Raw genomic sequence first — 13509 nt, forward strand, 5'->3', positions numbered from 1 at the left:
TGTACTACTACATAGAAGCTGCAACGTTATGTTAAAGTTCATAATAAATTATCTCAAAGAAAGAAAGCAATTGGGACCAATTACAAAATGGTGGAATTAACATCAGCTAGTTCTATCACTATGACTATTTTCAATCATATACATTACAATCGGCCTCCTGTATTCCTAACCGGTTAAGGTGCATGACCAGGAATAGTTGGAATTCTGAAACAGGTTAACGATGTCATAAGTATGTATGATATGACATCCAACGGACACTTAATCCTATGTAGCAAACGTCTTACTACCCACTAATTGCATTAGTTAACATTGTCACTGCCATGTTACATTTAAGTTAAAATAGCTTTAACTATACTTTATCCTATATAGAGCTTCTTGTTATCCCAGCAAACACAAAACGTTTTCGACATCATTCGCAAAAGGTTATAAAAGGTTGTCAAAAAACATTTAAATATCGCGTTATTTAAATGGTATTTAAAGGGTAAAAAAAAAACGTTTTCACAACATTAAAAAACATTTGATAACCTACTGCAAATAGTCTAACATAATGTTATTTATGTGTTGACGAAATATTTGGCAAAAAATGTTTGCAAAAAATATTTTACAATATCATATTAAAACATTTGAAAAATATTGTAAGTATTGTGTTTTCATACAAAACGTTTTAAAACGTTTCCATGATCTTTATAATAAGCCGACATTTAATGTTATTAAAACGTATTTATCTAAGCCAAAACCCAAAATATAGCGTGCTTAAAACGTTTTAAAAACGTTCTTGTGTTTGCTGGGTATATTCAACTAATGATACCATTTTCACTATAAATTGTTTAGAGATGAGAAGAATTAGTTTATATTGTTAATGCCAAAGTAGATTTGATAATTCTATCACAAGGTTTTATTTCACATGTTGCGTGAGGCGCTTGCCATGAAATCACCTGTTTCTTTAAGGCGCTATAATAATGTCTCATTGAAAATAAGCAGGAACATTGATCTAACAATTATTAGCTAGTAATTGGATCGATGTGCAAAAAGTTACAAACATATCTTTAAATAAGAGAATGAAAGCAAAACCCATACCTGATTATGGCATTAAGTTTTCAAGTCTCATTACTATTGCATCGTCTGACTAAAATGACAGACGAGGTAATGCAGTCGGATTTCACCAGTATGTCAAAAATACTGACGAGCAAAACATGCACTGCTTAAATGTAATTTTTTGAAATTCGCGATATAAAGAAAAATTATTTAAAAATATTATATTTTTGATATTTAACAGTCCTCGAAGTAAACTTTATAAATTAAATTTAATGATATGTACTTAAAGTGTATGTAGCAAAGACCTACCAATTTTTAGATGTTTGGGAGAAAAATGTATATCATATATAAGAAAGGTCGAAATGTTTCATCTGATGGACGGCTTTTCCTCCCAGCTACATGCACTTTTTAAAGTGCATGCACTTTTTAAAAGTACATATCATTAGACAAATAGCAATGTAAATCATTTAAAAGAAAAGCTTGCAGAAGTGAATTGGTCTGAAGTTTTGCATGACCAAAATGTTAATGATGATTACAATAGGTTTGTATCAATACTGAATGATACATTGGATGAGTGTATCCCATTTAGGAGAAATAGAATAAGCAATAAATCAGACCCACTCTCTCCATGGATAACAAGAGGCTTATTAAAATGCATAAATAATAAGAATAAGCTTTATAAAATTTATAAACATTCTCCTACTGACGAAAACCTACAAAAGTTTAAATCCTATAGAAACAAGCTGCATAATTTAATTCGTAACTCAAAACGGAAATATTACGAACACAAATTTCATCAATCCAGGAACAATATGAAACTCACTTGGAGAAATATTAATGAAATTTTAGGACGTAACAGGCGAATGCAGAATCAGTCTAAATTTAAAACTAATACTGGTAATTATTGCACTGATAGTCAAACAATTTCAAATGACTTTAATGATTTTTTTGTGAATATCGGTCCAAAATTGGCATCAGAAATGGATAATGGAGGCCTGAACTATCATGAATTCTTATCGAATCCACTGCCTTGTAATTTGTTCATGTCCCCTATATCTGAAAACGAAATTTTGAAAATAATTGGTAAATTGGATTCTAACAAAAGCCCTGGTCATGATGGCCTTAGCAACCTATTAATTAAAAGGATAGCCAATGAAGTATGCTTACCTCTTACCAAGATATTTAATTTATCTACTATAACAGGTACTGTTCCAAAGGACTTAAAATTGGCTAAAGTCGTTCCTATTTTCAAAAAGGGCGATAGGGAATCATATTCGAACTATCGGCCTGTTTCAATTTTACCATGTTTGTCTAAAATTTTAGAACGTATCATATTCAACAGATGCCTATCATTTATGGATAAATATAAGATTTTAAATAGCAAGCAATTTGGTTTTAGATCAGGTTATTCAACTGAGATGGCAATTATTGAACTAGTGGACAATATTTACAGAGCAGTTGATAATAAGAAAACAACATTGGGTATTTACTTAGACCTATCAAAAGCTTTTGATACCATAAATCATAACATCCTACTACATAAACTGGAACATTATGGTTTTCGAGGAATCGTATTAGATTGGTTCAAAAGCTATTTAAGTGACAGAGCTCAATATGTGTATTATAATTGTTGTAAATCAAGTATTAAGAGCATATCTTGCGGAGTACCTCAAGGCTCAATATTAGGGCCACTCCTTTTCTTACTATATGTTAATGATATCATCAACACTTCTTCTATCTTAAATTTTGTCTTGTTTGCGGACGATACAACAATTCTATTCGCACATGAGGACCTGGCTAGCAAAATTCAAATTGTAAACAATGAATTAATGAAAGTTACAAATTGGTTTAAAGCCAACAAGCTCTCCGTAAACGCGGTTAAAACAAATTACATGATCATGGGCACTCCACAGAAGACCTTTAAATTCAAAACCAATATTAACGTGATTCTAAACGGAATTTGTTTGTCTAGAGTAAACAAGACTAAATTTCTAGGAATAATTATTGACGAAAACCTATCTTTTAAACACCATGTTGAAGCTATTTCGAATACCATTTCCTGTACCATCGGTGTTCTAAATAAGCTTAAATATTTTGTGTCCAAAAGTAATCTTTTATGTATTTATAACTCTTTAATACAACCTTATATTTCTTACGGTATTTTGGCTTGGGGTAACTCTCATAATATTTATCTAGACAAAGTATTTAAACTTCAAAAAAGAGCAGTAAGAAATATAACATTGTCTCACTACAGATCTCACTCCAGTCCTCTTTTTAAAGATCTCAAGCTCTTTAAAATACAGGACATGTACAAGTTTTATCTATGTGTATTTATGTGTAAGTATTCCATGGGAATGCTTCCATCTATATTCAGTAGCTATTTCAATCTAATGCAAAACATTCATAATTACAGCACTAGATATATCAATAATTACCAACTGGTTAGAAATAAAACCACTTTTTCATCCAAAGGTGTCAGAACCACTGGCCCTATTCATTGAATAAACTTTCTTCTGATGCCAAAACTCTTAAATCTCTAAATATGTTCAAATCACACTTTAGAAATGCTATTATCATGTCTTACTAGATTTAATAGTCAGGGAAAATACTTAGTATTTTTCGTGGGTCCATGCTTTTTATTTTCATTTTAAAAATATTGCATTTTCAGTTGATTGGTTGATTATAATCTGTAATATCACTCTTTATTAGGCATAAGGTATTATCTTTTTTTTTCTCATGTTTGCTGCAAAATTAATTTACAATGTAATGTAAGGTAATGTAACGTAACGTAACGTAGCGTGAGTAAGGGGGTCGTTCACTGCTGGCCTTTTGGCCTTTCGAACGGCTCCTCCATGTCATGATAACAGAATAACTTGTACTATTTTTGTCTAATTCTTCATTAACATAATATAATTTAACCAATGTACTGACTTATATGTATAATGTTTATGTTTGTAATATGACATGGAAATAAATTTGATTGATTTGATTTGATTTGATATTAAGTTTACTTCGAGGACTGTTAAATATAAAAAATATTTTAAAAAATACAAGTTTTTAATAATTTACCATAAAATTTGTATTATATCTCGAATTCGTCGCATTCAGAATGCTCGATGATTAACTTTTGGTACTGAATTAATTCACAGCAATAATTGATGGATGTTCTAAAAAGCGACGAGCGATGCATCGCAAAATTCGGCGATTGCCCATCGCTTTCCAAAAGCGGTGCATCTCAATCCCTCGGCGATCGAGTATAAATTCAGCTTTAGAATACATTATCTAAAAGATTGCAACATAATATCAAGTTTCTTCTTATTCTGTATTTAGTACACATATTCAATCATCAGCACATTTTTCAGGCCATACTTGGCGTCTCTTTTCATTTAATTCAAACCCAATTGTTTTGGCATTTTATTTAGCTTGAAACACATAGTTATTCTATGTTCTCTTATTTAACTTAAGATAATTACATTTAATAACAAATTCTCCTTTCTTTATGCTTAAAAAATGGTTTCGTTCTTCCCGTATCCGCACAACATGAAATAGAACACCTCACCTATAACTGTCCAAAAGATGACTTCTTTATTGTGTTTGCATCGTAAAGCAATATCGCAATATCCTCTTAAGAACTCAGCATTGGTTACAGGCTTTAGCATGACTAGACTGATATAAATAAATGATGTACCGCATTAACTTAAAGAACTTTACCCTGTGTTACATACAATCAAATTTTATTCTCATAAGGGGGTAAACTGTGCATAACCATAGCACAGATCTACTCAAATGTACATTAAATAGGTCGTTTGATTTACATCATAAATAGTATAGAGGCCAGACTCGTGAAATTTTCGCATCGTTGGACAGATGTTTCAAATTATATATTAAAATGTTCATAAGAGTCTGAAGACTCTTTCCTGCTATGTTGCTAAATTTAAACCTGCGAGAGCTATTCCGTTTTCATGGCAACTGTCACGCTGTTTCGGGATCTTTTGTTGAGTTGATTTATTGAGTTGAAGATTTGTATTGAAAACAAAGGGTCAAAATGCTCAAACCACTAAAACATGCATTTTATACATACTCTGTGTTTCAAGAGGTCAAAACCATGATAGGTCACAGACAAATGTTGTGATTGTCTTATTTGATCCAAATATCTCAATCATCTCAATCAGTTTATATAGTACTCAAGACGTAATAAGTAATTTGTCAAAAAAGTGTCCATGTAAAATCTACATTTTTTGGTCAAAACTGTACAAAAATGTTACCCATTAAGCAAATGCACGGGATGAAGTGATGACTTTGATTATAGATATTAAATATCCATGTGCCATGCGCACCAAATATGATGTTTCTACTGCATTAAAGGATGTCTCCGGCAATCAGAACATTATGCCTTATATATTAGAAAAACACGAATCACGTATATAACACGTGACGATATAAATCATATTGACCATAAAAACGAATTAATACAGTCGTCTCTCAACACGCGATATTCAAAATTTCCGGGCGCTGATATTGTCCAGTGCAACGACGTCCCAATAATACAATGAAGGCTGACAACATATGAGCACGAGTAATAATGACGTCATTGCACGAAGCAATTTCGGCGCGGGAATTTTGAATATCGCGTGTTGAGAACCGTCTGTTATTATTCGTTTTTATGGTCAATATGGTTAACATATAAGGCATAATGTTGTGATTGCCGGACCCATCCTTCAAGTTAAAATGTAACCTTATTTATATTAAAGTATATTAAGTTGGCAACATAGCACACAACATATCAATTCGTAAACGCTCTTTAGCAAAGTCATTGTTCATTGAATTTACAAACGTATGACAAAACAGGCGAAATCAGTAACTTTTTGCACAAAATTTGCAAAAGAGATTTGGCCATTACTCATTCTAATGTCTGATGTCTATTTTCCCACTAGATTTCACACAGCTCTTATGATGCTATGTACTCAACCATGTAGTATATATAATACAGACTGCGTGGAGACTAAACTCGCTGTGCTGGAAATATCTGTGTACTCAGGTGTACCGAGGTGGAAACTCTGCGTAGATGCATTTATATTAAGAGAATCGTTTTTGTAGTCAAACCTTTTATATGGATTATTCAGACTCTTCTAAGCATTTGGACATTATGATTTGTTCATTTAAAATTAATAATTTAATAATAATAAGTTAAATACAGCACTTTTTGGCTGCGTGGCATCTATACTGAAACGGGCTCTACTTTTAAAATCGATTCAAAAACCATCTAATCTAAATTAGTCGACCAATACATTTTCAAAACTGATTCATGTGGTGAAATAGAAAGGCTAAACAAAAACCAAGGTTGAATCTTAATATCTGTTTCATTCTACAGGTGTTTTTTTATCTTTCGACAGCCATAGTGTTACTGTCTTTGATTTATTAACAAATTATACAATAAAAAATATGGCTGATTTTATGATATATATTTTTTTTATTCTACAGGTTGAGAGTGAAAGCGCATTTTTCGTCTGCTTGTGGCTTGGCTACGCTAACAGTGCAATGAACCCGTTTATCTATTGTGGTTTCAACGAAAACTTTCGCCGCGGTTTCCGTGATGCATTCACATGCCAGTTATTCAAGAAACAGCAGAGCTTGGTGAAACCCAACAATAAGAGCGTTTGTTCGTCACATACTGATGGTACTGTGTTAGAAAGTATGCTCTGAATTGCATGATCAAATGACACAGGTAAATGTTAAATTTACGCTACGATCACTACCAACTGGTGCTGATTTTGGAGCAATGGTGCAACGGAGCGATAAAAGTAAAAAAAAATCATTACAGTAAGCACCAATAGCTAACGCTTTGAAATTTTAAATCTCAAACAGCTTTAATAGTTAAAACCTATAAAGAAGCAAAACATAAATGTTTTTTAATACTGATTTAATTTTAATTCAAGAAATTACATTAAGCTTACCGGGAGTTGCATACGGTTCGCCCTGTTACACTGAAACGATATAGAAAGTGACCATTTGGCCTTATATGTAATTGTAGGGTCATCCTTTGCGCTCAAATTGACGATAGAAAATGACAATCCTACCTTACCCGGGGGTACGGTATGCCATCAAAGTCAAAGGGTTAAAATGTGGTTGCCATCAAGATCATTTTATAAAGTGCTCTAATTAGAATGTTATTGGCTTGAAACTCTCTTTATATGTAAGAATAGTTAGTTCCGTTATCCTAAGCCAAAACTTCGATGAAAAATGTTTTACACTTCATATATGTAACATCTATTTTTGAAAATCAAATTTAATTTCGTACGACTCTCTATTAAATTGATTAGAGTAGCCTTGAATACATGAGAAAACCGCATGGTTTTTTTCCCGCCATTGGTAATAGAGATTTGAGTTTATTTAATGTCATATTACATTCCCCAGAATATCTGAGTCCCGGCTTTAATTGAGTACATTACATTATACGGATGTTGTTCAAGCCTTTATAATTTTATTAAACTGAAATGTTTTATTCCGTCAGTTACCTGATTTCAAGGAATAAACTTCAGTCTCGCCTCCTCTCATGCTTCAGTGAATTCCGAACAGATCCATATGAAAACAAATCATATAATAACAATAAATATTTTTCAAATTATAAGGTATAACATCTAATTGGGTCCTATAGCACTACCGGTGCCCCGTTAAGTACCGATAACTCTTTCTATCGTACCCTGAATATTTGCATAGCGCTTTCGTTTTTTATTTAATTGGAAAACGATAACTATAAGCGAATGTTAATTATTATACTTGATATAATATAATCAGCAGGGTATGATAGAAAGAGTCATCACAGGGCACCGATAGCGCTAAAGGGACACATTTGAGAACACATTTGAGACAATTGAATACACACCACCAGCCATTCCTCCCCAATCACACCTCTCATACCACACCACAACAGCCACACACCCCACCAAATACAGAACAGAACAAGTTATACTTAAAATAAGAGACAATGAACGTTTCGGGTTTTGGATAAATGCGTTGAGATTCACAGATTTGTAACTGACATCTCGTAACTGACAGCGAATGATCCGTTCTTATATTTTATCACAATTATATGCTTGTGTTTTTCAGATCACGTATTTTGTAATTCCTAGGTGTCGCCTGTACATGTATGAGGAAGAGCGCCGGGAGCAGACAAGCACGATGGTCATGAAATGGTCATGAAATGTTACAATTTTTCCAGAATGTGTGTGCGATCAATATTCAGCTGAAATTAGACTCGGACAGTAGCCATGTTTGTTCTTTTGTTTTTGTTCAAACAATCACCTCGAATCAAGTGTTGCTTATTGGAAATATGATATAGATTATGTAAACCGTGGCGTTAATGATGTATTTGGACATATTATGAATATTCGGACCCGCTGCTTAATGTGAACACCGTATGTGAAGAGTTAATCCGCCAATGACAGCGCTAATACATGGAATTGCTGGGAGTGGTTAGATCACGTTTCATACGTGTAGGAGGTAAATAACAGTGTGTATGTAACAACAAAACTATGGCTATTATTTTCTTGAGATTATGTTGGATTATTTGGATCAACCAAAGTTATGGGTTATTCATATGATTAGAAAGGAAATAATGTGTCAATTGAACGTGTAATGATGAGAATTATCCAGGCATAATTTATGAGCGGGAAGGAGCATTACTTAAAAACATTCCCTAAATGCATTATGACTAGTATACGTAAGGCAACTTTAAACATGACAAGCAAACGTTACGCACTACGATTATGCATTCTTCAAGTGAATGCAACAAAGACACATCATTTAGAAATACAGAAATATGGTTATTGTGACGGTACCAGGTTAGGCAATTAAAGCATTTTTCTGACAGCTTTATTATATTACCATAGAAGATGCATTATATGCGATGTGATAACTCGGCAGACTGATTTGCCTATTCGGCAACAACTTTGGCATTGTTATGCCAATCACTTTGACGTTTAAAGGTGTTTGTGACACTTTGCTTGAGGAAGCATTTTTTTGTTTTTGTGCAGGTAGTCTTTGTTATTCTCACGTGATGAAATAACTGTTATTGAAAGAAATTCTCTTTTTGAGTCATATTTTAAAGGAAGTGTTAGGAAATATCGATATGCATTAACAATTTGATAAAGTGACGCATATATTCAACAAAGAAATATTATCATTAACTGAGAACAGTGAACATTTAAGTAAAACACGTCGCATAAATGTGGAAGTATATTTTTCGACATAACAACGAGGTACGTTAAAAGCGCATCATAAATATAAGTTATTTCTCGCAAGCCCTTTGGCGGGCTTTCAACGGATCACCAATATGATAGTTGTTATGACATTTTCGACGTATCCCTGCAGAAACCTTTCCATTACTGTGACGCGACCAAAAAGAACAAGAATTTATTTATTGGAAAAATCGATTGTAAAAATTGATGTATTGTTTTTTTCTTCTTTTTCAGAAACAAGCCACACAACAGTTAGGCAAATGCATAGATAAACAAAGGACTTGTAAAAGAAACTAAGAACAGAGCATATGGCAACAATCAATATACCAAAACTATACAGTGACTACTGACTATCTATCAAAATATACCAACCAGCCTTACCAAACAACTAACCCTTGACAATGACCAACAATTACAACCAACCGACCGACATACGACCATTACTTATGACCATATCAATGCCAACCATGTGCACGAATACATACACATACACCCCTAAACATAGATTCTACCAAAACACATATTCACGCGTCCATCTCACACCAAATCAAATACACCCACACCTCCAAGTTAGAAACACAACAAAATTATAATTACGCAAATCTACACCACCTGACAAAAACCAAACATTAACAGGTATGCATATAAATATGCACGAACCCCACCCCTCAAACTCCCATAAAGTGTATTATGTACATGTATATTACATAGTCCCGTTATATTAGATGTTATATATTCAAGCTCCACATCATTGATAATACCGAAAATAGGTCCTCAAAAGAGTATTATGGTTGGAGAGCAACCCGGATGACACTGTTTAAGTGCATAGAACGTGCTGAGCCCGGGTGTTGAAATAAACATCTCAAAAAAAGTAACTAACCCTCCTTAAATAATGACCATTATTCACAAACGGGCTAGTGTATTACAAATCTGTAAAACGCGTTGGAAGCAGGATTTATTTCTGCACATTTTGACACCTCATTTGATACGATAGTCCAGAAAACAATAAAACACCGGTCAATTTAATGTAGTGAGGTCCAGATTTGAAAGTTGCACTTACAACAATACACTCAGATATCATTACACAGATTTCCTTCCATTATACTGAATACAAATCAATAGAATTTACTGCAACTTTTAAATCTTGGGTTACATTGATATAAATGTACGCTGTGACGTCAATATTTAAGTGCTACAAATGAGGTGTCAAAATGCGTAGAAATAAATTCTGCTTCTAACGCATTTTACACTTTTGTAATACAATCGCCCGTTTTTTGAATAAGGGCCATTATTTAAGGGGGGCTTAGTCACTTTTTTGAGATGTTTATTTGTTAAGACAGTTGTACCTAATGTATTGATGCTGTCTGCATGCTCCACATACCCCCACACCCACTTCACACACCAGAATCGGATTCTGAAAGAGTGACACATTAGTGACATATCCGGGTGACATATTTGAAACTATAGGAATTTAGCACAATCATCGCCCAATCGATGCAATTAGCCCTCGCATAGTATCGAATGTTGTAACAAATAATCTGATAACAATGGCTATCTATAAGTTGCAAATCAAAACGATGCACGTGGTCGAAAGTGCCAAGCGTGGTCAAACTTTCTTGCCCTCGATGGGCCGCTTGTCGACTATCCAAAGTGCCGGTACAGTGCGCGATTTATCCAATTGTTAATTGGAAGCACATGGAAGAGAAATGAGAATGAGACACCGCAGTGTGCAGTGGTAAACATCAATGGTGGAAATACAGGATATTGAGTTGAATCATTGTTACAAATAGCTATAAATCAGCAAGACTCAAATGACACTTTTGCTTCTCTTTTTTGTAAATCTTTCTGTACAGAGTCATTATTATGTTTTTAACGGTTTTAACAATTTTTTAATTATTGTAAGTGTTTTTGTATGTGTACCATGCTGTCTTAAATGACAGAAAGCAACTTGTTAATACCCAGTTAAAAGTTCAACATTTCTAGACCTTTGGTATTATGGTTTTAATTTGACTAAGTTGTTTAAACTTTATAAGTGGGACTTTATTTCAACTGCTTTTCAGCAAGTTGCTTTCTAGCATTGTTGCTGTCGATGTACTAAACATCCATGCGTTTCAAATTAACAATTAAAAAACCCACATTGTACCGGCACTTGGGATAGTCGGCAGGGGCCATCGCGGGCAAGCGAGCTTGATCACGCTTAGCAATTTCGACCGCGTGCATCGTTTGGATTTGCAACTTTTGAAAATGCAACAACTTTCATATACTGGTATCAATATTTGTCAATTTTGTTTGTTTGGAGGCAAGTTTGGTATCAAATTGGAGCTATGGAGCTAACAAGATTCTGCACACGACCTAATCAATCAAATTGGCATAACAACATCAGGTGTTAGTGTTCGCCAGCACCAGCGAAACCTCCCGAAGACCTACAGCTTATATACGAAAGAACAATGAACAAACTCAGGTAATATACATTATAATACGAACACATATCGGACAACTACCGAACATGTGTTCGGCACACTCCGTCTCAAAATATCAAAACTTGCCGACGGACTTAACGAACATCACTTATTAACACGAAGCGCTTTTGGCGGATGATAGCAGGACATAAAAAGAACATAAAACGAACATTGACGATCAACAACTGATTTACGCAAATTTTACTCAAAGTTATTCAAGCATACCTGATTAGTTCAGTCTCGACTCCTGACAGTGAATGCCGAACATACCTATATGAAAGCAAATCATAATAATAACAATACATATTTTTTAAGATATGATAATAAATACGCTAACTATTTGCTTCTCGATCCAAAGAAACAAAAACCAAAAACAATAAAAGAGCACTCGAAATTAACCCCCAGGAATACACCCATCACCCACCACCTGCCATTTCTCCCCAATCCTACCTCTCATCTCATACTAACAACACCCATACACTAAGTCAAATACAGAACAGAACCAGTAATAATTAGACAAAGAGAGAGAATGCATTAACAGAATTGATAGAATAGTTTTTAGATTCTATCAATACAGTTCCATAACATGTAAAACGCATGACTGTTGACTATAAAAATAGATCTGTGAAAAATGGGTCAAAGTTGGGATGCGTTTTTATGTACACACAACACAGTAGGTTTCTTACTTTGTAACAAAAAGTACTCATAAATACTTACACACACCTACGGAAGCACCCCAACTGGTAAGACTGAATACACACAAACACACAACATACCTGCTCCGTAACTCATATGGTTTCTTACTTTTGTAACTAAATCTTATACACAGCGATATAACGCAGATAAGCAGACCTATTGGTAAGATCGGGTAGCCATGGACCGACACACAAAATAAAACATAATTTATAGACAGCTTTAAGCAGACAGCAGTTTAAACCCAGTCAACCGTGAGCAAATCATAGAGTAGAAGATGACCGTAGACGTCAGCGACTGTTTGCCTTATCCATTCGTAAATCAACAAACACCGCCCACATACACCAACCCACCCCCACCTCCCCCTCACACACACGCAAAACACAACAACAACATTACACACACAGCGATGAAAAACTTAATCGCGACACAATATCCAACATTCAATATACCGTACACTATGAGTCATATCAGTTGCTCGTGCGGATATTTTTGCTAAAAGTGTCAATACATAATTATGTATATCTTAAATGATGGCAACGGTAAATAATTGTAATATGACTATGAATTGCTTTGTATCCCCCATCGTGGTTCTAATTGAGCAATGCTGATACACATGTAAATTCCCTTTTATACGCTGTTATTGCAACGCTCTAATAATGTGATTATGTCAAACAAAAAGTTGTTGCTGAATTGTGACATGTTGATTTAATAAAAGATCGTATCAGTAAAACATTTATTAGTAATGTGTAAATACAGTCTGGTTATTTAGACGAATGGTGTTTACCATGTTAGGTAAATCCAAAATAAGGTGAGGTTAAAATGATGTTTCTTGTTGTAACACAACACTTTCTCAAATTGAATGTTCAGCTTTGGCCTTCCTCGTCGGCTGCTTCCTACTGGTAGCTGACGTAGATGGCGCTGTCAGTAACTTATCATATACTGTGCGAAGGAAGTAAGTAGTTACCACACTCCCTGTTGAGTGTATTAGCCTGTCCCCTCTTACTTATTTATATTGATTCCTGTATGCGTCTTCTTTTTCTGTTGGTTTCAATGTCTCTTATTTTGGCTTGGTCCCAGCCTAC

General features: G+C 34.2%; 1 protein-coding gene across 1 annotated transcript in view; it reads left to right on the plus strand.

Moving 5' to 3' along the window:
- LOC140170833 (substance-K receptor-like) overlaps positions 1-13161 on the plus strand; it is a 61237-nt gene extending 48076 nt beyond the window's left edge. The window contains exons 4-5 of the mRNA XM_072194048.1: positions 6517-6760; positions 8143-13161. Of these exons, the coding sequence (XP_072050149.1) occupies positions 6517-6738 (222 nt within the window). The 3' untranslated portion in view covers positions 6739-6760; positions 8143-13161. The remainder of the gene's footprint in view (positions 1-6516; positions 6761-8142) is intronic.
- Positions 13162-13509: the final 348 nt, after the last annotated feature.

The sequence above is a fragment of the Amphiura filiformis genome, chromosome 15 (assembly GCF_039555335.1).
Source record: "Amphiura filiformis chromosome 15, Afil_fr2py, whole genome shotgun sequence".
NCBI lineage: Eukaryota > Metazoa > Echinodermata > Ophiuroidea > Amphilepidida > Amphiuridae > Amphiura > Amphiura filiformis.